The sequence below is a fragment of the Chelmon rostratus genome, chromosome 7 (assembly GCF_017976325.1).
Source record: "Chelmon rostratus isolate fCheRos1 chromosome 7, fCheRos1.pri, whole genome shotgun sequence".
Taxonomy (NCBI): domain Eukaryota; kingdom Metazoa; phylum Chordata; class Actinopteri; order Chaetodontiformes; family Chaetodontidae; genus Chelmon; species Chelmon rostratus.
The window spans coordinates 3,772,063-3,799,632 of record NC_055664.1 but is presented as its reverse complement, the minus strand read 5'-3'; the positions used below and the strand labels follow the sequence as shown (position 1 = coordinate 3,799,632).

The window sequence follows — 27,570 nt, the reverse complement described above, 5'->3', positions numbered from 1 at the left end:
TGAAAGTAGTCATTGTGCAGAAAAATCTTTTTATATTATCTTTATCTTTTGGGCATTTCGGGCTTCAAACAGTGATTTGAATGAAAGCTTAAAGGGGAAATGTCTCTTTGGTGGAACTGCTAACAACTCATAAAAACCAAGTGGGAGCCCAGAGTTTACGTGGGTTTTTGTGGGTTTTTGTGTTTAATAGTAAGCATTATTTGTTCTTCTGTATTAGTGTACATTTATTTTATAGTTTTAATTCAATCAGGATACATTTAGTTCAGCATTTCATATCAGATATTAGGCCGCCACATTCAGAGGAAGAGTAATAATAAGATTGAGTAACGCCTGTGCGTTCATTACTTAGACATTTATATGACTACAATCTGTTGTTATGGTTGTCTTTTTTTTTTTTTTTTAATTCTAATCAGTGCACCTTCATATCCTTCCATGTTTTCCACTGCTATGACACAGAAAGTGACAAACTCCAGCAGTGGTGAGCTGTGTTCTGTTCAGAGCAAACTGCAGCTGCTTCATCTCCATGTTGTTTAGTACTTGAAGAATCACAGACGCGATGGTGAACATGAGTGTACTGTGTCACTCACTAATGTCACATTACATGACTTCTCGTTTCACGCAGGTACATCTCGCTGCCATTTGCAGCTACAACCATGCAAAGATTCGCCTGAAACACCATCATTTAAATAACGTGTCCTCCTCCGACAAAATGTTAGGAATACATTTTATTTGTGTCATTACACAGTCCCGTTAGCATCTATAGTCCATAATTAATGAGCACCCTTCTGCACCATCTGCGTGAAGCGGTTGGTGATGGTAAGGGTGGTGTCGATGAAACGCTCAACACAGCTCTGAAGACACGTCTCTGTCCTGTAGTCCAACTTGGAGCCCGGACTGTCCACACACTTGTCCCAGCAGACGTCAGTGAAGGTATGCACCTGGAATAAATAGAAAAAGATGATTAACAGCTGATATTAATCAGTCACGATGATGAACTTTTGAACAGGAGACACAAAAACAAAAAATATCCTGTAGCTATATCAGCCAAGCGTTCCTTAATCACGTTATCAAAGAATTGTATCAGAATTGGCATTTTGTATTGCATTTTTTTCTAATTATGGGCTGATTCGTCTGTCATCTGGTTATCATCTCGCACTGTTATTTTAAATTCCTGTCAGGATGTTAGCTAGTTAGCACCCTGCACAGTCCGTGCTTTAGCTGGCAAACAGCCTGCACATTCTGAGCATATTCCACTCACTAGCTTTGAGTAACGTTAGGATGCATTAACGTTCCCATCAGTTGTTGATGGGACACTTATTAGTGTAACACGGAGGAGAAGAAAGGATGACAGGAGGGGAGAAAATGAACCACCGCTGCTGCCCATCCAACTTTACTTTGATAGAAAAAAAAATCAATTTTCTAAGTATTGGCCACAGTATCTGGACTTACAACAATACAATACAACAATGCATAGATTTCTATTTATGTGATTATGGTTAAACTGTTATTAATCCCTAACATCTGCCATTACATACAACAAAATAAGACATTGAAAAAGAAATCGCAATGCAGTGTAATACCCTATTAGATATTACTGTAAAAATCAAAGGAATAAAAAAGGTTCCTGCCATGTGTTAGTGAACTACTTTAAAATAGCAGGAAATTAGTTTTCACATATAGAGGAGGAAGTAAACTGTAAACTATTCTGTAATCCTACAGGTAAATTTAATGTTTAGTCTCACCAACAGGGCTCGTGTCCCTGCATGCGGCGGGTGCTCACTGTCACAAATCGATGCTAAAGGGGTGGACTGGCGTTAGCATGGTTAGCATACAAACCTGGGCCTGGAACTGCGCCTTCTGTTGCTCTATAGCGATCATACGCTGAAGCTCCGTCGCCTCTGCTTTCTCTGACGCGCTCAAATGATCAAAACTGTCCATTGCGTTGAATAACAGCAACAGAACACGTCTGTATTCCCGCTGACAGTCTGCTTAGAAGAGGCGAGGTGACCTTCGGCTTCACCACGAGTGAGCGCTACAGCGTGTGAAACACTGGTGATGTACAAATCACGCGATACCTTTCACACAGCGGCGGCTCGCGCGTCTCTCATTTGTAAATCTGCGAGTAAAATGTGACGTTAGGAGTGACGTTTACAAAGATATTCCATGTTTCACAGGAGCAGACTCAAAGAAATATGGACACACAAGCAAGCTAAATTCTGTATAAAACGTATCAACATATCATTTAGATTTAGAAATAATATTTCATTCATAATTATTTCAATATTTCATCAGGTTTTTATTTTTTTTATTGATCGTCTTGTTCTGCTTGGTGTGTTTGTGTACACACGTTTCATACACAAGTTATGTTGTTGATTACTTTCTGTGTCCCTTTCATACCTGTTTTGTTGAAGTTTATATTTTACAAAAGTAGTTGTGGAAATGAAAATAACATTAAGTAATAAATAATAAGACAAAGTGTCAACACAGCTACGTTGGATTTATATTTAATATCAATCTGAAATAATATCACACGTAACATTCTGAGGGAAAAGGGTTTGCTGATCTTGTCTAACATCCGACATCTTTGTCCTTCTGATGACTCAACAACTACATCCGGGTAACTCTGGTGACCTTGGTTGGTTGATCATCATGGCGGCTATCGTCAGGTTGAGTTCTGTGTGTCGCAGAGGAGTCAAACGTAAGTACTGCTGTCTGTACTCAGTGTTTGTGTTTCTTTTGAATACATATGCTTGCATTAGATTAGCAGTTTGAGACCAGGACGTTTTGACAACAGGGAGGTCTGATGTTAGCGGTATACAGACAAATCACAGCTGACAGAGACTGCTAACGTTACTTTCAAGTTCACGACATGAGTTAAGTAAACCTTTAGGCTAATTACAACTTGGCACCATTACTAGTTCACGTTAGTAGCTTGTAAACGCCGCTCAGAATATTTAACGGTGATCCGCACTAATGGGGTGCTGATTTTTTTTACTCCATGATGGCATCACATTGTCTGACCGTGACGTTACTGTTCGCACGAAAGAGGCAGAGCCGTACGCCAAACACCATTCAGAAAATTTTGAATTATACGTTAACATGCATATTTACGGAAATGCGTACGAGTTTAAACTTCACTGTAGATATTTCCCGAGATGACAACACTCCGTCTTCCATGCGGCATATAAAACACAGATCAAAGGGCGTAATAGCTCTCTCCGCAAAAGTTCATGTTAGGCCAAGACTGCTCGCCACCGCCCTCCTTTGACTGTTTGGGTCGACGGATTCCAGCGGTCAAATTGGCTGTGTGGAAACCAGATTCACTGAACCAGTTTTTTTCCCGTTTTTTACCCATGTTTATGGCAGTGTTTACATTCCCAACCATACCACTTTTAATGAACCAAAAAAGATTGCCATCCTGTCCAAATGAAAATATCAGATCTTCTGTATCCTACCTATAAGTATCTGTTTCTAGTTTCATCTAGTTTTGACCCTGTGCCACATAAATCTGATGTAATGCTGCTGACTTCCTTGTATTGCTGGGGTAAATAAATGGTTTTAGAGACAGTAAAAAGACAGTTGTTTACGTTGTACATGGGGCAACTGTGAGGAATTGTAGAACACATTTTTCTAAGTTTTTAATCTAACATCATAGTTCTTTTAAGGTAAACTTATGTTGACATGATTTGTTGTTTGTTGAGACGTGCTAAAATCACATACTTTCTAACAACCTATTATAGTTTATTTTGTGGTTTGTAGTTCACTCCAGGTAAGCTGTGCTTGAATTTCATAAATTGTGCCTCCTCCTCCCCAGCTCTGTTCTACCAAGGCACTTTGCTGGCCAGGCCGCTGGTTGTGCCACACAAGTACCAGGAGCAGCCCTACATGCTGACAGCAAGGATTCATGCCTCACAGGCTCTGAACGGTCAGTGCTCAGAGGAAGTGGAAGCATGCAGTTGCACAGACAGGATATCGTTTTTAAATGTAAAACCAGATAAATAAAAATGTGCAATCATTGAATGTAAAAGCCTGTTTAGATTCTCTGCAGTGCTGCCTTTGCACATTGAGTGGTGGTCTTCAAAAATAGTGCAGATAATGTTAAGATATTTTTGTAGGAATCAATCTCAACCCTTGTGAAATTTATTTTATAATATTTAATGGTTTAGTGATGTTGTGTATTTTTGTTCTGTGTTAAACGGTTTGAACAGCGGTGTCAGCAGATAAAGAAAAGAATTAGAAATATATAAAGACCCTCAAAGAGGTTTAGCAATTTAACTTTCTGAAAATTGATTAAAATAAAATTGATTTAATGCAAACTTTCAATAATTTAAACTAGTACAATGTATGTAAAGTTAAGACTGGCAGAAATACTCACTTCCAACTTTGACAGAACTCCATTATCACTGCAAAATGTTGTAGTTGAGATCTCATTAAATCAAATATAAGCATAGCATAATGCCGAGTGTAGTGCATGTGTGTGATAGTGATTTATTAAAATGGTCAAAGTCCAGCTAGCTATACTCTAGCTGCAGGAAATGTGCCAGTAGTAATACCAATAAACCGCTAAAGGTGTCTGACTCACGTCTGACCGGCTCATTTTGGTTCCCTTTCTCGATGAGCCTTTGCTGTTACATTGATTCATTTGGTTGTGTTACTGTTTTGTGGCGTGTTGTGTGTGTGTGTGTGTGTGTGTGTGTGTGTGTGTGTGTGTGTGTGTGTGTGTGTGTGTGTGTGTGTGTGTGTGTGTGTGCGCGCCTCTCAGTTTACTGGAAGTTTTTCAGGTTTCACGTGTAAGCAGGTGGCCTCGATGATGAATGGCTGGTGGTTTGTAGTCTAGATTTAGCACCTCAGTATTTTGACACCAGGTTCCTGTAAGGGCTGCGTAGTGGCAGCAGGTCACACCCACTGTGACCCACTCGTCAGGTTAGTGGGTCATTTACAGAGTGACATCAGGGTGGAGGCTTACTCTGGAAAACCTGATGCGTCTGTCAAATACAAGAGGTTGGCTCAGCTTAGTCAAATTCATAGTCTTGTTCTCAGACTTGATTTCTCCTGATTGACTTTATACATCTGGATTGTCGTATGAAATGAAAAAACACGTTTTTTGTTTTGTTGTTACTCAGAAAGATACTAAAGTATAATGTTGATATTGTTAAAAAAGACCCTTTGGGTGTCATGTTGGCAGTCAGCATCAATTGAGAACACCAAACCAATATTACCAAACCTCAGTCCTCTTTGAGCACTCACCAAAATGTGTGCCGAGCATCAATTATCAAACTGTGTCAAGTATCATGTTCTTACAGGAGGCTGCATATTCTTCAGTCAGATATTTGCTGATCTACACCAAGAAACATTCTCCTTTATCAGTTCTGTTAAATGAGAGCAGGGCTGAAACATGTTTATATTACCTGACAAAGGTTTGAGGATTGGTATGGAAGCTCAGTTATCGTGTCTGCCTGGGCTTTCCACATAATTATTGAACCTCTATAATATGTGTGGGGAGCATCAGCTCAGAATCAGAAATGGTGTCACATTTTCTTTCAACTTTCTTTAGAATATTGTTCAGATATTCCCCGATCTAACTCATTTTAGACTGCATTTTATTAAGGCAAAGGTCTTTATGTAACACTGATGCATCGAGGAGTTTGGTACGTTTTGTTAAAGAGGCAATCCAGGAATTTACTATCACATGTCCATAAATTGGGGGACTTGTGAGAGAGGACATGGGGGTTAAAAAGACTAAAACAGGAATGGTCCAGAGTCAGTGCTGCAGAGATAATCCTGACTTGCAGTCAGTTATTCAAATCCAAATCTAGATCCTACAGTTCCCATAATTGAATTGAAGAGCATCCCTGCCTGATAAACACACCAGATGACCCTGACTGATCACATTATCAGGGTTATTTGGACTGAATGGTTTTTATGATGGTGTAACTATTTACATCTACACCTGCATGTGCAGAATTACGTCACCATTAGACATCGTTTTCCAGGAATAAACAAGTTTATGAAGTTATTGCCTCACTGAGTCTAACATCTAGTAATCTTACTTACTTTAACTGAGTAGTTTGATATTTTGGGAAGTAGGTTTGTTCTCTTCCTTGTCGAGTGTTAGATAAGATCGATGCCACACCCTGATCTGCCCATTAAATATGAGGCCACGGTCAACAGCCGGTCGAAAATTAGTACAGCACATAACCCACCGTAAAACCAGATTATGTCCTTTTTCACAAACAACATAAAACCTGTTAATAAATGATCTGTGTTCAGACTGCTGGCACTTTAGATTTGCCTCAGTAACTACGTATGCTGGGGCCCGGTTTTCCAATGTGGAAACAGAGAGCCATCATCTCGCCCTGCACACTAGAATTGATTTTGGGGGCTCCAGCTGTTTTTGCTTTTACCACGGCGATAAGTCTGCTGATAGTATGTCGTTGTTGACGCTCTGCAGCTGGCTCCGGCTCCAAAGCCGCCTCTCTGCACTGGACAGCAGAGCGAGTCCTGAGCGTCCTGCTGCTGGCCATGGGACCCGTCGCCTATTTTAACCCCAGTCCTGTCGTCGACTACTCCCTGGCTGCCGCCCTGACCCTGCACGGACACTGGTAAGACTGAATCCTGTCTGTGTTGGTACACTGTATGTGCTGTAGACATGCATAGGTCTCACACTCATCCCTAAATACCAGCTCTGAAACAGATCAGGTCTTTCTAATGATGCTGTCCTTTTACATTTAACATAGTGATCCACCTCCACACCTTCCATTTCTAACCACAATTTCACTTCCGGTTTGCTCGGCTTACCTGGTTTTCCTCTAGTTGGTCTGTGGCCAGAGGAGGGTCAGACTTGGATTTGTGTACTTTTTGTACACAAATCCTACCATCATGTTCACTTTTTCTTGTTTTTGGGTGTGTGTTGCTGTGTTACAGAGCTGTCGGTTCAGCTAGTATCACCTTGTTCACTCTGCTTATCTCAGTGAGGGTAAACTGAACAGATCAGATCATACAGCAGCCGTTTCTCTCTTACGTCCGGCTCACGGTGGGAATCTCAAATCGCTGTGTTCTTCTTAGAAACGTCGGCAGTCTGACAAATCGTTATCGTTTCACTGCTTCCTGATTGATCAGCAACTGAAAAGACAGTGAGTAGGGAAAATCCAGTGGGACAATGTGCCATATTTCAAAGTAAAACTATTTGATAACCCTTTAGTCACAATTAAACAACAGCTAGCATTAGCATTAAACCACTTGCTAGCACAGCTAACATACTGTTTGATAGTGTAACATGGTACAGTGTGAAGTATCAGGACACATTTATTCAAGCCTGGACGAGAAATGCACGGGATGTAATCAAACCAGCAATGTGACTGCGATGATGTTAGCTGTCTTACTGTCTCTACGGCCAGCCTCAGAAATGTTCAATGATGCTCATTATGCTCGCTGGAACACATTTCTGTGTAACGTTCATACAAATTACATCCAGCACAAAAGTGTGTTCAGAGCACTTTAACAGTGAGTGTGGTGTGTGGCCTGCCTCATTGCATAATGTCACATTTCCAGCTCGATTACATCCACTGCATTTTACTTCCAGGCTTCAATAGATTAGATAACCGCTAATTAATTCACGCCTTTCCTATTATCACGTAACACTATCAAACGGTAATATGAGCTCGGGAGTGGTTGAATGTTAGTGTTATGTTGTGTATATGTTGCTGTACCTTGAAATGTCAATCTGGATTTTCACGATTCATTGGTGAAATGGTAACGACGCCCTACGGCTCGCACCCTGGAACATTATCTGTTTGATAAAAGCAGTCGAGCTTCCCACACATCAGAGGAAAGTGGCCGCTGTGTGAATATGGTCTACATTAGAAACGCCTCTTAATAGAAACAAACAACTTCCTCCAAAATGACCAGGAAATTTAAGTGACGCACAGGCACATTAATCCTGGGAAATGCTCCCGTCAGTTCCTTCGCCGCCGGGTGTCTCTACCCAGAACAAATATGGAGTTTGTTCGCCAACCCTTGCGGGACAGAGGCAAACATTGTGCCCCAGGGGTTTGTTGAGGGGGCGGGGGGATTCAGCCAATGTGCCTTAGATGTCATTAGCTATTAATTCCCCTCCGGTCAGCTCCAGCTCCGTTTGCAGACTTGAGGAAGTGGCTTTAGCTTAGCGTCACAGCGACGTGTTCTCCCATCAATTAGAGCGCAGATGCAGCATGGCAGCTGTACACCAGGAATCCCAGTCATGAGTAGTGATAAGTCTTGTTAAGCTTTCTGGGTAGATGCATGTCTCAGAGGGTCAATCCAGAGCTCTTTGACCAAAACCAGTTAGGCAAATGCTCGGATGTCATGCGGGCCTGTCATCGCCCTGGGCTGAGGCGTGAGCATAGTCTGCGCCTAATAGGATTTTATAGCACTGAACGTGGCCTCGATAAATCATTCAGCTTTTTGAATGAAGATATCAGAGGTGGCAGAATGCCGGCTCCTGCCATAGGTTTTGTTGGTGACCAGACAGTCGTGCAGGTTGGAAACTAACCTCCAGGTTAACCTCCAAACGTTCCAAACAGCTGTTCATACATAGCGCCACCTTGTTCATTTGAAGCACACTGAGCCCTTCACTCAAATTCAGAAAACAAACTGTTTCTCCCCTCACTGACCGCTCACTTTGTCTGTGTCTGCGTGTATTTCTGTCTTGTAGGGGTATCGGGCAGGTGTTAACAGACTACGTTCACGGTGACGCAAAGATCAAGATGGCCAACGCAGGTCTCTTCCTCCTGTCCACGGTCACTTTCGCCGGCCTTTGCTACTTCAACTACAACGACGTGGGCATCTGCAAAGCCATTGCCCTGCTCTGGAGCAAATGAATAGAACTGGACTGGAAATCTTAGGAGGACCTAGACACTGGGACGGGAGCAATCCTGTCCTTGCTGATTGTAAAAAGTCAAGGTGTTCTGTGTAAATTCTTATAAATATATCATTTTGACAATATTACAGTGATTCACAAGTGTGTAATTGTAATTAACGTCAATCAATTCAGGCTCGTCTCGGTGTTAAGTTCTTGCTCGGTTCAGTTACAATAATGATTTTGCAGCTGACGTCCATATTCTTTGAATATGTGAGAGATTCAATGTGGACTTTATTTAAAATACGTTCCTCTATAGATTTTGATCCTAAGCAACGTGTCCAGCTATTAAAATGTCACCATCAGTTCTACAAATAAGATCCAGTTTGTTCCTGTTATGTTTCCTGGGGACTCAAGTCTGACAGGATACTGCTGTGTGACATCTTATTTATTTTTTTCCATGTTCAGGTCGTTTTTGTGGCAGATTTCTTAAACATGTTTCGTTTTTGCTCTTAAACCCATCAGGAATAACAGTGCAGCACTACAGATTGAAGCAGTGTTTGTATGAGAGTTAACATCAGCCTCCACACAAATCCCTGCGTACAGATCCTTCACACGGTCCACTGCATGTGTCTTTTGTTACCACGGCCTCGTCGTGTCACTCAGCTCCAGTGCGCTCCTGTGTCTTGACTGACAGGAGCAAATGCTGTAAGCAACATAAAGTCAGAGGTTGCATTGTGAAACGGTCAAGTGTGCAGGACTGTTTGTGCAGAGAGCAGCGGAGGCGTGTTTAATCCAGGGAGAGATCTGCTCTGCTGCTCCATTCAAGGTTCATGAAAGGTAAAGGAGGCTAGATCTGAAGTGCATCACAAATTCAAGCCATCCAGCAATACTCTACCTGTGCGTCGGCACAATGGCTAATGAAGTCTAGCAGCGTACAAACTTGTCATTTAACAGTGTCAAAATCCACAGCAGGGTCTGAAGTGAACAGCTGCAAGATGCCGTCCTCTGCCGATAAAAATCACTCCCACACAAGACAGTGACAGTGACGTGAATACCTCTGCTGCAGAGTCATGTTGTACTTTATGTGTGAATCATAAACTCATTCCACTGTGTCCGTGAGCAAACTGCAAATTCAAAAAAAAAATATTCACAAAAATAAAATATTAAAAATGTGCATTTATTTTGTTAATTTTTTTTTTTCAGTTTTTCTTCAGTTTACAACCTCTTGACAAATAGGCCAAAACTTAATTTCAGGCACTGTTCCTCAATCATTGTAAGGCTGTATAAGATTCAACATGACTGATTGGTTGACGTCATCGTGTAATCTTGGAATATTTCGTCACAGCGTATAATTGGTATACACGCGTGCAGCTCCTTGCATGCAGCTGTTAACACCAGCATTTTTCTGTGTGCTGCTGGAGTGAACGTGCCAGGTTGAGTTCATCACTGTGAAAATCGCTTTGAGTCTGTTGATGAGAGCTTACAAGTTTCTGAATATCTGTTCAAGTAATGTCATTTCACATTAAACACACGACATGAAATGTGGCTAGAAAACTGCACTGTTCCTGCCTCAACAGAATAAAGTTGTCTTTACAGATGTTTTCAGATTTTGACATTTTATTACCTGACATATATGTATACAACACACACAATGTATATAATGACAGACGACTATAAAAGGTTTACAGAAAATGGTTTTGAAAGAAAGAAAAGACATGAAATATAAACACATTAGAAAAAGATATTTTGAAATGTAATTAAACAATAATAATATAAAACTATAAAAATAAAAGATGAAATGAAACAGGATTTCCTAAAAATGAAATGAGTTTTAAGAAGTGAGCTCACACAGATTGCTGGTTGATTTAGGTATTTTACAAAATGTATTGTCTGATGTATGGATGGACATATTAACTATGACATTTATTATTATGACATTTTGAAATCCTTCATTACATGAGGACAACCTCGCAGGAGTCGACCACTTCCATTTTCTCTCTTTGATGCAGGACCAGTTTGCTCAGGCTGTGGTTGTCCCCATCAGGCTCAAATCCCAGGAATTTAGTCGGGTACAAAGAGGACTCGAGCAGATACTTCGATGTTGGGAGTTTCGTCAGGTAGAACACCGCCTTGTGTGCATTTCCCTTTATTCTTTCTGGAAGATCCTGCAGAAAAGCATGTGGCAACCCTGATTTAATTGTCTGTTGTCTGCACGGTAGACAGACTACAGTCCAAAGAATGGAAAGCCTCAGACAAAGCCCTTACAGCTTTTAATATCCCATAAGTCATTGCATTGTAATTACTTGATAATAAGCATTCAGGTGCTCTTGTGAACATTTTCAATTTTTTGCGATGTGATAGCAGCTAGATTTCTGACGAAACCTTCAGCAAGCTTTCTGTAAATTGAGATACTCTCACGCAGCAGACTGAAACAAAAGGCAGAGACCAGGGCTGTCCCTTTTTATTCAAAACCTGAGAAAAAAAAGTATTTGGACTATAATGACCTGTTCAAGTTAATGCACTGTCAATAAGCACAACAGACTGTTAGAAGTAGTTTGCCTTGTGATCCAGCAGAGGGTGCTATCAGCTATCAGGATGACCCACTGCATGTCCTATCAGTAAACTGAGCCGCTACAGAGGACACTCGTGAGCAAAGCTGTCCTGAGCAGGCAGTCGTGACACCAAAGCATCTGAGAGCCACATCTGCAGACTCACCTGCCTGCTCGTCACCCGAGGCACCACAGACGAGCGGGGCCAAGTGTACAACCTCATCTAAGGGCCGACTAATCAGCGCACTCGGCCGCAGCAGGCCCGTTTCCAGAAGCTCGTTAAATACCGATAAGATAGCAAGATTTATATGCAAGGATATGAGCTCACTGGTACTGTTTCAGGGGGGCGTTTCAGGATCTCATGAAATAACTGGAGCCACAATATAAAAATTTCAAGTTACAAATTAAAAGTATTATTATCATTCTAATTATTACTAATAATACGCTTTAATGCAGCTGTTAAAATTAACATTTGACCGCTGGAAGAATGTGACGTCAGGCCGGAGTAATGTAATGTAATTTGAATTCTGAAAGGGCAAGTGTTCGCTGGTGCCCTAAATACAACAGGAAGTCATTTGTTGTTGTTTCACCTGCCAATCTGACCCACTTATCAACAGACATGACTCAAATCTCAACCCACAGACATGCAGCTGTCTCAGCCCACACATATTGTAGTATGTGTTCTACAGTATGATCGACAGGTGTGTCAAGTACACCTACATTTGCAAGAAAGAGGCCCTAAACTTTAAAAACTGTCTGTCTTTGTCAGAACTGTGCCACCTGAAACACATTAGGCTCTCCGTGCGGCTGCTCTGATGGCAAACACTGAATGTGGATCTTCACATCACACGCTGTAAATAACTGTAGATCATTTGTTTCCACTCACCATGCTCTCAGGACAAATTTCATGCTTATCGTTGCAGCATGCCACCATCTTCTTGCCATCTTTATTGACATACAGCATGACCGCCTTCCCCTTCCCCTTCGTAGAATCGTTGTAAATCTTGATGTTGAATTTGTAGTCTAAAGAGGAAACACAGGGAAAGGCAGCATGCCCCAGAATCATTACTAAAGAAATGCACCATCAGTGGATCAGTTTTAATGGGCAGGACAGTTTGAAGATCCTGATGCTTTAAGGACAGGTTCAGACTGTTCCTGAACTTTCCCTCATCGGACTGGTTTTATCAGTTCTACTAAGTGAAGCGTCCCGCAGCATAACCCCCGTGGGGTGACTCACTTCATGACATGACACACACAGTTCTCTCAGAACTCCGCCTGGCTCAGCGGCGCAGTGGTGAAGCCTCGCAGGTGAAGCGTTGAACATGTTCGAGACCCAAATGTCACTTCTTTGTACCAATAGAAATTCCATGACTGACAATGTTCAAAGACGAGACGTTCGTTGATATCAGTGAATTAAAGGTGGAGTGCAGTGATTTGCATATCTTAGGCGAGGGTTGATAAGGTAATGTGGTGGCACCTGTGTAGACCTCCTCCACGGCTACAACCAGCAGCCTGCTCTCATTGTCTCTCCCCCCAGCTTCCACCCTGTTGGCTTTTGTTGTATTTTGTTTGTCTTTACCTTTAGTAACTGAAATAAATGTATCTTTAGTGACTACTTCTGCACGTCGTCCCTTTCTTCGTCCATCCTTTAGCTGGGCCGTGACACTCTCACTTCTTGTCTGTTTAAAGAATAGCTCAAAAGGCTCTATGATCAATAGCTTTGATCAGTAAGTGGAAGGTTTGGCACTACCGTAAGACACATATATGTGTCCATTTCATACGTGATGATGTTCCTAACATGTGATGAAAGGAGGCTTCCATGCTTTTTTCAGGGGACACACACGGCGCCTCACTGCGTACTGTCTGGCTGCTCGTATTTCTCACAAGACTTCTGTGTGTCATGTTGGCCAGCGGAAAGTGAACACTTCCTGCCTCAGAGCTGAGTACAATGCTCTGTTCATGAAACCGCCGAGGCTCAATTACAGGACAATAAGTTACTGTATTTGGCTGCGTCTTACCAGGCTGACGCTGCTGCGCTGTAGTTAGGTTTTGTGCTTCGAACTGTTCTTCGTCGTTTAAAATCAGGAACTTGTTGTTGTAGCTTCGGATCAGATGCTGACATATTGGTAGAACAGACTCATCGAAAGCGTCCTCTTCTAAATCTGCGTTTTTAGAAAAACATGTTACAACACCAGGAGGGTCACGCACGGTCACTACTAATATGTTCTACTATAAAAGAGGATGAAGGAGAAATGCATGCAGAAACTGAAGCCACACATGTATTACCTAGGACTACACATTTAGTGAATACACACACACAAACACACATATATATATATATATATATATATACATATCATAAATCATATAAAACAATGTAAGAATTTCCTTACCTTTTCCAGCCACTTTAAATAGACAACAAGTGGACAACAAAAGAGAATTTCAGGATTTATACACAAACATTATATAACATATACTTTACCATATTATTTACCTATTGAGAATGAAGTAAGTATGAAATAAATTTACCTTCAAAGTAGAAGGCTGTCTCAGTTGCAGAGAAATATTTAAGATTGGAGCAGTCATTGGTAGCCATCAGGTAGACCTGGTTAAAAAAAAAGAGGGTCTTTTTGTGGTTATGGATCACAGTGCTTGTCTGCAGGACGTACTCTGCTGCCTGACACTGTCTCTTTTTCATCTTAACAACGCCAGTTTTTCAAATTCTGTGCATAATTGCGGGGGACCAGCATTCCTCCAAGACATATTTGTGCACTTAGTGTCTTGCCTCTGGTGGCAGACAGCACTGCGTTCACACGTCCTCCACAGTGGAGCTGTTGAAGCGTGCTGAGATCTGGGCCCGCTCAGCACTTTTATGCACCGGAAGGCTTTTTAATGTCCACCTGCACGGAGGCATCTGCATCTGTCACACAGGTGTGTCACCAGGGTCGCGGTCTCAAGGGGCCTTACTCGCCCGCAAGAAGTGAGTCATGATATAGACCGGCTCAATAAAAAAGCAACACCTGTCTCAGCACAGACAGACACGGGGCAGAAATGAGGAAACCCAGGGGACAGGCAAAGGAAAGAGGGACACCACCCTCCACCACGTCTTAGCTTACAGAAGGAAGCATATGAACATAGAGAAAACAGTGACTGCTGAAGCTAAAATATATCCAGTGTTGTGTTTAGAACATGATGCAGACATGTTCCAGAGTAATCTGTGCATACTTATACTACTGTAATGTAAGTCCATCAGAGGCCTCTTGGACAAAGCAGCGATGCTGCGTTCACAGTCACCGTTCACACAGCAGACACAAACTGTTGTTAATGGCTGAACTATAAATAATATCGAGGCACTTAGCGTGCGTTTGTCTACCTTTGATCTAACATATTCACATTTGTTCCAAATCTGCATCCTGTTGTGCGTCAGGTATCAACTGTTCATCTCAGCACATGAACCAGAGAGTTGCTCCGGTTGCTTGTGAGCTTTTTACTAGGTGTACCCCAGTTAAAGACTGACTAAAGATAGCGAGTCAGACTTGGACGAGGAATTTTACCGTAAGAGATGGTCGTTAACGAGCAGATAAACGAGAAAAGCTCAGCTCAACGGTTGAACATACCTTAGCGAGGCGCGGCGGAGACGGTGTGTTTGTCCTCCCTCAGGCGACACGTTCACGCTCCCCTTTAACAGAGGGACACAGAGCGAAAAGTTAACAGGACAGTACAATAAAAACCTCTTGTCAAAGCCTTCACAATAACGTCTCCAACTAATGCCATTCAGGTTTAACACTGCCTCTGCTGGGTGTTTTGCTCTCTCTCTCTGGTTGGGACAGGCAGAATAACCGCCGCTGTTTCAGGTTAAAAGTCTGATAATGGGTGCAGGGCGACGCGCTACCTGTCTGTCGGAGCTGGCACTCTGACAGAGCGACGCACACTGGCGCTCTGTTTAAGGAGGCTCACGCGCTACGTGTGGAGGTGCGGAGGCGGGCGCGCGCTGCCCGACATGACGTTATACGGAAGTGAAAATAAATGAGTTTAGTAGACGAAAATGCGATTCCTGTTTCATTTTCTCTAAAATGTAAAACGTTACTCTTACTTAATTTTAGAGCGGATTTTAATAGAAAAAATATCTTTTTTAGTTTAGTTTAGTTTAGTTTAGTTTAGTTTTATTTCAGTCATCTATACACTTCAAAACAACAAAAGAAAAAACAAAAACAAAAAAACAATTTTGACTGAAAAAGGTTCAGGCAGAAGCAAAGCTTATTAATGCCCGCCTACTATGCATCGTAAGCTACACAATTCATGGTGTCAAGTGGGAAGAAAAAAACGAACAAAAAATATATACATATATATGTATATACATACATACTCATGCACATACATATCTCTTTTCCCATTTTTTTCCAATTACAGCCATAACTCGTAAGTATAAATCCACATAATGATTTTTTGAACATAACAAAAGAAGTACATTGCTTAAGTTTAAGATCAGCACTATTCCACAGCTGAACCCCTTTAAAAGAAACACATCTTCTTTTAACTTCTTTTTTTAGCTTTTGGTAACACAAATTTGCCTCCATCTCTCAACTCATATTTACTCTCAGAAACTATGAAAAACTTACTGGTAGTGTTTTATTTGATTTTCTTTCTTTTTTTTTTTTTTTTTTACTTTAAACATGATTTGCATTGTTCTATAATAAACCAAGTCTCTAAACTTCAAAACATGAGAATTTAAAAATAATGGAATTTGTATGATCATAATAACCAGCTTCAAGAAGTTATCTTAATTTTCTATGGAGTGACGGTTTGCTTTATCCGATACTGATTCACTAATGATTTGTTATCGTTTCTAAGAAATTTTTTACTTTTATTTTGAAATCATTTTTTCCTTCTCCTGTCCACTATGATGGATATTTGGCTCTGACCATGACGCTGTTCTGCCAGCAGATGGCGCAAGCGAGCTGTGGGAAAAATATCAAAAATTCTGCAGTATAACGTGAAGGCGTGATGCATGCAGTGTCCTCTGGACAGCCCATGTTGGGTTGTGTCTGCTACTTGAACTCTGCAAAGCATGTGGCCTCTAATCTGAGGTGGTTTCTGAAGCTGGTAACTGTTATGTACTTCTGTGCAGCAGAGGTAAAACTGCTGCTTCCTTTCCTGGGCTGATAGTCAGAACAGCCATTGCCATCATAGAGTTTGATTCTTTTTTGTTACTTCACTTAAAAATAAAGTCAAAGTTCTTGAAATCTTCCACATTGACTGGTCTTCACGTCTCAAAGTAATGATACATACTGATGTTTCTCTTTACTTAGTATTTCTTATTTTTATACTCTTTGCCATAGCTATATTATTTTATTGCTAAGCATAACACTTTTTCTATTTTTCCTTCAAATCATTGTACATAGGATATCTTTTTTTTTTTAATTCTTTTTATTGATACTTTATTGATACCCCCCCCCCAAGAGCTTCTGTAACAGTGAAATTCTCCCTTGTGAGATTAATAAGGTCAGCAGTTCTTGTCATGATATGGATTACCACAGTAGTCGAATAGGGCTGTTCACTGTACACCAACGCTTCCTCTGCGGTGGATGTTTAAAAGAATGTAAAATATGAAGGATATTTGGTTTGTTAAACACTTTTCTGTTTACTTCTTATTTTCATACGTTAATTTATATTTTTGGTGTCTTCAGTATGAATCTACAGCGCAGAAAATAATAAAAGAAAACCCGCTAGATGAGATGTCCTCCTAGCTAAAGAGAAAAAGGACCATCCAGATTGTCGTCAGTTCAAAGTTCAAAAGCCAGCATCTGCGATGGTACGGAGGTGTCAGAGTGCCCATGGCAGGGGTGACATGCACATCTGTTAAGGCACATTAATGCCGAAAGGTACATACAGGTTTCGGAGCAACATACGCTTGTTGCTTATTCCCTCAATGATGCCAAGCCACATTCTGCGTGTGTTACAGCTCCATGAACTAACATGACTGCTTGGAGCATGTCTGAGCCTTGTGAGTCTGTGTTTGCTCCGACGCTAAGCACCGAGTGCATAGCCTGAAGTACCGATCTCAAGTACAAACGAGATCGTTTAGTACAAAAGAGTCATTTGTCCATTTATTTATTTATTACTTTATTGTACAAAACAGAAGTTCACTTTACAGTTCACATTATACCATAAACTCCCACAAAAACACATAGACATTACAACTATACGTACACTGAAGAGGTCAGACTTGCAGCCTGTAATAAAGTCCCAGCCTATTCCTTACTGCTATTGATTTCCTCTGGCCTGACGATGGTATCAATGCAAAACTTCTTTGTGTCTTTGTCAGTGTAGCAGACTAAACATATCCTTTCATTGCCCAATTCACCATCTGACCCCTCCTTACACTTGTGACAGTGTACATGGCCTCTTGAGAGATAAAGATATCTCAGCCATGTTGGGAAAAGCCTTTGAACCCTCGAGGTGACGGGGCTATAAAGAGATCTGTAGCACTTTTACTTAAAGATAATGAAGTCACACACAGCCACCCTAAACCTGGATTCAAAAGTTTCAGCAGGTGTATCCAGAACCCTGCAACACACCAATTCAAGCAAATATGACTTCATCTGGATTTTTGCACTTTAATCCTTTAAGAAGCAACAGTCATGGGTTTAGAAGTTGTAGCCTACTGAATCAGATTTCTCCTTGTTGTGTGTGTGAGTGGATGTTTGTGAAGCACATTGCCCAGAGCGCTCCCCACCACAGAGCCGTTCTGTGTGGGATCAAATGTACTGGGACAGCAGTGACTGGGCATTTCCCTCTATTTTCTGCTTCGTTTGCCTGTGCCAAGAACAAAACAGTCTCCACAAGCGCCTGAATCAGCTGCCCATGTAATTTATTATTTATTTATTACTATTTATTGCGTCATTTAATGATAATGATCATTTCAAGATTTTCAAAAAAAAAAAACATTTTCTATTTTAAAGAAATGGTTCAACATTTTGGAATTCACTTATTATCTTGGGCGATCAGCTCTAGTCTCACATTAAATATGGAACTGGAGCAAAGTCAGTTTAGTCTAGGTCAGCATAACGTTTCACATAAAGTAACTGTGCTTTGACAAATAACAGCACCTCCAGCCACCCAGTAATTAGAGCATGTATGGTCATAGTGCCAGTTAACTTCACTGTGTCTTCACAAGATGCTGGGAAGTCAATAATAGCTTCATGTAGTGAGAAAGAAAGAATTAAACAATCAAGATTTTTTTAAAAAAGGAATAAATGTGAGTTTTGGTGAATGTATTTTGGAACTTTGGAGAAAGCCAGGAAAGCTGTTTGCCCTGAAGTCTGAACTTTTACCTAAGAAGTATTTGTATTTTTTGCAACAATGCCTAAAGCTTAATAGCCTCCTACCGTTGACCACTTAACTGGCAGGGACTAGGTGACAGCAATGTACTGATTCAAGGCTGGAAAGCCAGCTTCATCAATTAGGAAACTCAGGATTAAATGCAAGAAATAAATGTTGCATCGTTAGACATTTTTGGGCAACACAGTTATTCACTTAATTGTAGCTCATAAACTGAGAATATTGATACCACTCTGAAATGTGCAGGTTTATTATGTAGCTACAGTCAGCATTAGTAATCTTAGTTTAGAGCTAGACTGGCCCGGAAGTGGTTTATGAGCCAGACTATTTGTTGGCCAGGCACAGTAACTCTGCTGGTTACCTGGCACCTGCCCCGAGCCAAGAAATAGTCCAGCACTGAACCATCATAAAATGCAAATTGTTGATTTAGACTTGAGTTTCTCGCCGGATTAAGCCAACAAGATATTATGTTAACTGCTTTAGGTAGCTTTAGAGATGCTGGTAGGCAGATTTTGTTACTGTAAATATCAGACTTTTCAAAATCTCTGTTACAAAGTGCATCACAGAGGCAGCAAAATAAAACAGACAAGCCATGAACACATCAGGTTTTAACGAGTGTGGAGAAAGGTAAGAAAAACACAGGAAATAAAGGCAGTTCAAAGGAAATTTAAAAAAGTAAAATCATGTAAGTCTCTCCAGTCGAAGCATGCTTTAGTCATACTTTTAGGTCACTGACTCAGCCAGACTGATTTCCTTTCTAGAGACTTGCAGCCTCGACTGCCAATGCTCTGTCCCTCTGGAACAGACAAAACACCTCTGCCTGCAGTACATATCTGCACGTAGAGCACTAAGAGATCAGAGAGATAGCAGGGAGAGAGGCCACGAAGAGCCGGAAAAGTAATCAGTAAAATCTTAACAAGGCCATTAAAACAGTGGGAGCCAGTGTGAAGATGATCAGCCCTCTTGGTTGTGGTTAAAAGCTTGGCAGCTGAGCTCTTCACAGGCTGGAGTCGAGCAATACATTTTGGGTTCAGGCAAGTAAAAAGGCTATTCCAGTAATCCAGGCGTGATGAGATGGAGGTGTGTAAGATGGTCTCTGTGTTCAGGTTACAGATAGATTGCACTTCTAGGAGATGAAAACACAGATGTGGCAGCTTTGTGGTGTGCTGCTCATAATTTTCATCACTGTCAAATCAGATGTTCTTTACAACAATATGGAGCCAGTAGATGGCAGAATTTTTGTTGCTATATTGGGACCCGATAACAAAGATCTGTTTTGTTTGAGTTCAGCGAGAGAAGATATTTTGACACCACAAAGGCAATCATTCAGTGAAGTCAGCGTCCCACGGTCTGTGGATCGAACAGGCTGCTATATCTTCATATCACCAGCATGTTTAAAGAAAACCAAACTGGCCCCAAAAGCGATGCCTGAGGCACGGCATGCTTAGCAGATGAAAATGAGGAGTCATAGTTGTTCACAGAGACGCGGAACGTCCTATTGGACAGCTAACATGCAAGCCATTGGAGTCAGTCTCGATGCTGTGACATTTCCACAGTGAGAATCATGGGGTCAGACTGGCCATTCTGCAGCAATGTCCAAAATCTTGTTGTCGGCACAGAAAACAATTTGAGCATTGATGCTGCGGTAACTCTTCCTGTTGACAGCAGTGTCTTCTCTTGCTGATGGTGTGATAATGTAGATGTCCGTCCCATCAGTTACACCAACAACACAACGCACACAACAAGCCCGCTATCCATGAATGGCCTTCTGTAATAAGACGAGGCCGTGGCAGCGCTGTAGTTGTCTGTGTGATCACTCTGCCACCTTAGTGGCTGGAGAAACGGGGTCACTTGCATTTCTGCTGTTATCTCTGATGAGATCGACCACAAACATTTGCCCTGCGTGATCTAAACTGGAGTGTTTCACTAACTCGTGGACATTGAGTGTTTGGAGGATATTGACGCTGCCTCCTTCTCTTTCTGCCATTTTCTCGTCTGCTTAAGAAACTCTTCAGCCTCTTTAAAGTCCTCCTCCCTGCTCTTCACAGTTTTTCACCTTACAAGCTGTCTTCGGGGCTGAGATGCTTTGTGAATAACTCCTTAATTGTAAGGTTACCGTTATGAACCTTATGTACCCATGGCCTTTGTTTCACCCATACTACATATAGTGTTAACCAAGGGTTATGCATATTGACATAGATAAGTGAGAGCTGATAAAGCTCTTATGTGTTTCGACCATAAAATAATAAAGAGAACACAGAAGATGTTCTGTACTTTTAAGTAATTTGTTGAGAATTGGCGGCAAACTTTTTATGCCCCGACAATAAGAGAAGGTGCAAATTGAATATTAAAAACGATCCTATAATTCAGGCCTATTCTATTTAATATTGTTCTATTTTAAAAAAAGACAGACTAATCAAACAGCCAGCTTAAGAAATCATCTGCATCTCAAGTGACTCCCCCATGAGGTGCTAACTCGGATGATTAATTACTACCACTTGTAGATGGGCAATTAAAAATGTCTGCGGCCTTTGTGAAGAAACACACAGGTGAACAAGTCTGCATCCCCTGTGCTTCCCATAAACTGATCCACCTTTCAGTGACCCCACAGAAAACCATAAAGTAGCTGGTACACCTCTTTATGGGTGTTGTGCATAGGTGAACTGCAGTGCGACGAGCAGATATCTTGGCACTATACACACACCCAAAAAGGAAAATCCCACTTAGCAAGAAGAAATTCCCAAATGCTTTATTCCAGAAATACAAGTTTACAATACTAAAGATAAAAAGAGGCTGCTTGTGTCCTTCTACAAAAATTTCTCTGCCACTTCATCAAAGTTCATCTGCTCTCTCCATCACTATGCATATTTAGCATGACAAACTACTGCATGAATTACCATGTGGAATAAATATCTTCTGGCATAAATGATGAATGCTGCCATAGTGATTTTGACACTGTGAATAAAGTTGCCTTGTGATTACAAAATATTCCTGTTTTGGTGCTTACATAAGCATGAATTCACTTTCTGCTTGCCTGCGTGTGTCTGTTTCAAAGGGGCGTCACAGCCAGGAGGACAGTATAAAGCTGAGAGCAAGCCTTGGAGAAACAGCAGCATCAGCAGGAGGAGTGCGCAAGCCTGTGACACTGCTACATACTGAAGACACAAAGCTACAGCCATGGACACCCACACACATCAACAGAACAATGCCTCAGGTAAGCTCCTGAGTCTACCAGTGGTGCAAAATTTGCTTTTAAATAAATTCTTTTCTTTCATGATTATAGAGTCCCCTGTTCTACATGTAGTAAATGTGACTGTGGTTTGCACTTTAATACAGTTTGCTATCTTTTTTGCATAGCACTCAAAAAATCAAAGTCTAGGAAGAACATCAACTACTTCACAGATGTGCACGGTCTGCCTTGCATTGAGAAGATTGTGAGTTCGGTGGAGGACACACCTGAGCCCATCAGCACTGACATCACTGGCAAAATCCCAGAATGGATCAACGGGAGCTTTTTAAGAAACGGGCCTGGGAAGTTTGAGATCGGAAACCAGAAGTGAGTATAACATCTGAAAGTGTTGATACATGTGTTGTACCCGCACCGCCATGAAGCTGACTCCTTTCTCCTCTTCTCTCCATTCCTACCAGGTTCAACCACTGGTTTGATGGTATGGCTCTCTTGCACCAGTTCAAAATATCCAATGGTCAGGTGACTTACAAAAGCCGCTTCCTGTCCAGTGACAGCTACAAAGCCAACAATAAAAACAACCGCATCGCAGTGTCAGAGCTTGGCACCATCACTACACCAGACCCGTGTAAAAACTTCTTCCAGCGCTTCCTGTCAAAGTTTGAGTTACCGAGTGAGTACTTTATCAAATCTCTTGAACAGGAACCAGACTTGTTTACTGCAGCAAGTAGCGTGTTATCTCAATGTAAGCTTCCTTAGTCTGTTAAGTCTACTTCCATAAAGGTGCGACACATACAGAGTATGAGTGAGCAGTGAGTTATTGTTGTGGTTGACCTGTCCTGCGTTTTTTGAGTGCTATCATTAACTTTGGCATCTTTTTCTTGCCCTCTAGAGCCCACAGATAACGGCAATGTGAGCTTTGTGACCTACAAAGGTGATTATTACGTCAGCACGGAAACCAATTTCATGCACAGAGTGGACCCTGAGACATTAGAGGCAACTAAAAAGGTAACATGATGTTGAATGCAGTTGTAAGACAGGCAGCTGTAGTTGACAATTCTGCTGAGATATCTGCGCACATCAGTTCATTTTATTGGCCTGGTGCAAAAAAGATAGCAACGGCAAGTCATAAACGAGTACATTATTCTTCATTGATAGCTGTCTTGCAGACTACTGTCACTCTAAAAATGTAGGATTAGCTGCTGGAGAAAGTCCTAAAATCGAAATAAAGTGTTAACAAAGTCTTGCACTCTTGTGTTTTTGTGCCTATTAGGTGGACTGGAGCAAATTCATTGCTGTGAATGGAGCGACCGCACACCCTCACACTGAGCCTGATGGAACAACGTACAACATGGGCAACTCCTACACCCCAAAAGGTTCTTTAGAAAAACCACATCAGTTTGTTTGCACAGCATCTAAAAAGTCTGTATATTAAGAGCTAAGTGTACAAAACAGCAACCCTACTCACCACGTGTCTGATGATCTTCAGCAAAAACTAATTGTATCTGCGCTGACAGGCGCGTTCTACAACATCATCCGAGTGCCGCCGACCAAGAGCACAGCGGAGGAAACTCTGGAGGGAGCCACAGTGCTGTGCTCTATTCCCTCAGTGGACAAGACCAAACCATCCTACTACCACAGCTTTGGTGAGCCAATGTTCTCGCACTCGAAGTACCCATTCTTTCACCCTTGCAGCCTTGACAATGGATCCACTTAGAGGAGTTAGATTCAATCTTCATGTGTATTCTACTAAGATGTCTACAAAGATTTCCCCCAAGGATGCGCTGATCCTATACGCTGGCTCGGTATTACTTACTCACTTACTGACCTTGTTAAGTGGACCGGGTACTGGCCAGGCAAGATTAATTCTGTTTCTGCATTCATTCAGTCTCAACTGGCTGTCGACTCAGCAACTGCCACAGCAACCTTAACTTTAACCTTAAACCCTGATCTGGGCCTGCAATAACAGTTCTATTCATTGTAGAAAAAAATGTCAATTATCTATTAAATAATTCGGTTGAGCTAAGAAACGTCAGAAATTTGCAGAGCCCAAGGTGTTGTCTGACTAAAAGTCCAAAACTAAAACTTGTTCAGTTCGTGATATATGTGAAAGAGAAGCAGCAAATCCTCCAGTTTGAGAAGCTGGAAGCTGAGAAGTTGTAGCATTATTTCACTATTTTTCTTGCTAAATCAAAATATTTGATGACTATTTTTCAGCCAATCTACTTATTGTTTAATCCACAAATCGTTTCAGCTCATTAAATTCTCAGTTGAATCGTTATCCAGAGAGAAAAGGTTGGATTGGTTTATCTCTAGTTTTCTCATGAAAATGTCTGAACACAATGCCAACTACAACTGAATCCCACTCTCAGAATTAGAGCTAATGCAGTTTTCCTCAATCTCTTGTAGCGATGTCTGAAAACTACGTGGTGTTCATTGAGCAGCCCATCAAGATGGACCTGTTGAAAATTGTGACAGGCAAGCTGACAGGGAGCAGCATCAGTGATAGCTTTTTCTGGGACCCAAAACTCAACACGATCTTCCACCTGATTGACAAGCAGACAGGCGTGGTAAGGCTCTAACCCGGAGCTTGAGTTTTCTTAAGTGCAGTCTGCTCACTGTGCTCTGACTGTATATTAAATAAATATGAGTTGGGAATATGACAATTTTTTGTTCAATCCTGCGTTCCAGGTGAGCTCCGTCAAGTACCTTGCCAAGCCGCTGTCAACCTTCCACCAGATCAATGCTTTCGAGGAGAACGGCTTCTTGATCCTAGACATGTGTGTTTCAGACGATGGCCAGGTAATCGCTAACTACAACATCCAGAACCTGCGCAAGTCTGGAGAAGCACTTGATGAGGTGAGCGGGTTAAGTAAAGGTCAGTGCTCAACAAGTTGTATGTTGAGCACTGCTACCACTTGTCCAAACAGAAGTTGCTTCTGGTTCAGCTGAACGGTGGTTGGTTTGTTGAGGCTGAGCAGATGTTCATATTTTCCCACCAGGTGTATAACACCTTGTGTAGAGTCTTCCCACAACGGTTTGTCCTTCCTCTCAATGTGGACCACGATACACCCTACAACCAGAACTTGAACACCCGCCCCAACAGCGCTGCCACCTCTACAAGAATTGGCAAGAACAAGGTAAGCAGCTGATATCCACGAGTCAGCACAGGATACTGCACAGAGCATCGTTAGGTAACTGACCACTTTGGTTGATGCAGTGATAGCAACTACAGACAGGACACTGTCTTCCAACATACAGGTTTATGACAGCCCTGTGGAACAAGTTGCTGGGTCCAATGGTCCATGTTTGTTCACTATTTCAAATGAAGTCATCATGCTGGAACTCAGCTGTTTTGGGAGCGTGAATACATTAAATTGACTGACACCACTGTTCATTTCAGAAATTACCTATAGCACTCTAACTGCCAGTGATCCCTCAGTCTCATTAGCTATGTTGCTTTTGTCTCCGTGTAGGTCTTGTGCACCCACGAGGACCTCCACGGCGAGGATCTGCATCTGTATGGAGGCCTGGAGTTCCCTCAGATAAACTATAGCAAGTACAACACAAAACCGTACCGCTACTTCTACGGCTGTGGCTTCAGACATCTTGTGGGAGACACGCTGATCAAGATGGACCTACAAGGGAATCACATGAAGGTGAGTGGAGTTAAATTTATATCTCTCTCTTTGAGAGTTTCCAGTTGTTACAGCGTGGCGAAAATGACTTTTTTTAGTGACAGATGTAGCCCAAAATGTGGTCGAGAGTCTTAATATTGTAGCAAAGAAAAGGAATATAACTTCCAGTCTACCGGAACAACAAAAATCAATGATCTGAACATATTTGCATATGTTTTTCAATTTGTATATAATTTGTAGTACTTATAGTAGTTTGAATCAATCAGTAACATACCTTAAGATTTGAAGGATGTAAAAGTAAAGTAAAACTGCAGCAAACTTGAACTCTAAGCCTCGTGTGCAACTACTGTATTTTCTCACAGGTGTGGGAACAACCCGGTGTTTATCCCTCTGAACCAGTGTTCGTACCCTCCCCTAACGCCACAGAGGAGGATGATGGGGTGGTCTTGTCTGTGGTCATCACTCCAAATAAGGTCAGTCAGGCTCAGTGACATATTTTGGACAAAGAGCTGTACCTCAGATAAAGGCAATCAATTTCTCATTTTGTAACGGCAACCGCACGACACTTTTAGCCTGGTTTTGAAAAACACTCGCGTCGCAGGTCACAATACCTTTTTTGTTTTAAGGAATATTCTGGAAAGCTTAAATGACAAAGTATTTTTTTTCTGTGTGCCAATTCTTTCCAGGACAAGAGCACGTTCCTCCTGGTTTTAGATGCCAAAACATTTGAGGAGCTGGGCAGGGCTGCGGTGCCTGTCAACATCCCCTACGGTTTCCACGGGACATTCAATGCCACGACGTAGACAGTGAGGAGCTAAATCAATGACTGATGCACCTTTGACCTCACATGGATACATAGAGCTTATGGTAGAAGTTATACACTGTGCAAATTGTCTGTCAAGTTTGTTTGTCTCATCATACACATGATTTTAGAGGCCCCTGCAGATATGAATGTATAGTTTGCTTAGACATGTGAGCAGAAAAAAAAGTTAAAAAGTTGAAAGTTGTTCATGTTGTAGGTTATATTGCTGCTCAGTTGAGTAAGAAACCTTTTGAAAACATGTCCTGTTGTAAATACATATATTTTTTCGTTCTTTCAACGATTGTTTTGAATATTTCAATTCAAGTACATTCACACTTTCAGGTACAGGCTGTGGGCGGCTGAAAGAGGGAATCTGGGTCAAAATGAAGGAAATTCAAAGTGTGATATACACAGACACTGTGACTGCAATCAAAACAAATTACACAGGAGAAAATATTCAGGCTTAGCAAAGACTCATTTAATGGCATCCTAGTTTGTAAGAACAGAAACTTATAAGTAAATGCAGTTTTCCACACGGCTCATGTGTTGAAGAAAGCTCTGGTATGTTAACTTACTGAATGTTTTATTTATGACGAGTGGAGGACTTCATGAAAATGTACTCTTCTAAAAACACATGAAACACTATGAATGCTCTCTAAATAAAAATAAAAAAACTGTTCTTAAACATCTGGTGTACATGCCTTTATTGGCTTGCTCATTATTCAACACAACCTGTTAAGTATAGAGCAGACAAAGTAAAGGTGGTTCATGTGAAAAGCAGGTATTTTCTTTTCTTTCATATCCCCCTTTGGTTTTCTTTATTTGGTGTGTGTCGGGGGAGCGGGCTTTCCCCTCAGCCCCTCTTTATTTAAGATAACACCAATGTTAACATAAACATCTTTTGTATTTTATGGGCACTTTAATTCTTTACAAGCACTAAGACATATGTTTGTGAATACTGAGCATTCTCTCACTCTATATCCTTTAGAAACATAAAAAACATTTGGTCAGTTACATTTTGGCTATTTCACAAACTGTAAGCATGGTGAAGTGAAAGTGTGATATCTGTTTAGGTTGGAGGAAAAATAATTAACATCCTATTCAAAATTACTTTTTACTAAAACTGCTAACTCAATAAACTCATAACAGTAAACATATTCTTGACAGTCAAAGCAATGCCACGTTGAATGAAGCTTGGCACTTTGTATTAGTTA

General features: G+C 41.3%; 3 protein-coding genes across 3 annotated transcripts; 2 read left to right on the top strand and 1 right to left on the bottom strand.

Annotated features, from left to right (window-relative positions):
- Positions 1–352: 352 nt before the first annotated feature.
- Positions 353–2,035, bottom strand: timm8b (translocase of inner mitochondrial membrane 8 homolog B (yeast)). Its single transcript, XM_041941186.1, has 2 exons — positions 1,837–2,035; positions 353–938 (listed from the first exon to the last, which is right to left on the bottom strand). The coding sequence occupies exons 1-2, from the start codon at positions 1,936–1,938 to the stop codon at positions 771–773; spliced, it is 270 nt and encodes an 89-aa protein (XP_041797120.1). The 5' UTR covers positions 1,939–2,035; the 3' UTR covers positions 353–770.
- Positions 2,036–2,595: 560 nt separating this feature from the next.
- sdhdb (succinate dehydrogenase complex, subunit D, integral membrane protein b) lies at positions 2,596–10,439 on the top strand. The gene is made up of 4 exons (XM_041940934.1): positions 2,596–2,698; positions 3,815–3,925; positions 6,452–6,602; positions 8,693–10,439. Exons 1-4 carry the CDS (start codon positions 2,596–2,598, stop codon positions 8,856–8,858), a joined length of 531 nt encoding a protein of 176 aa, XP_041796868.1. The 3' UTR covers positions 8,859–10,439.
- Positions 10,440–21,247: 10,808 nt separating this feature from the next.
- bco2b (beta-carotene oxygenase 2b) lies at positions 21,248–26,357 on the top strand. The gene is given in 13 exon segments (XM_041940690.1): positions 21,248–21,278; positions 21,785–21,943; positions 22,087–22,285; positions 22,378–22,589; positions 22,809–22,924; positions 23,190–23,292; positions 23,434–23,562; positions 24,326–24,486; positions 24,608–24,775; positions 24,919–25,056; positions 25,393–25,575; positions 25,917–26,027; positions 26,241–26,357. Coding segments are annotated over 13 exon segments (1,827 nt in total).
- Positions 26,358–27,570: the final 1,213 nt, after the last annotated feature.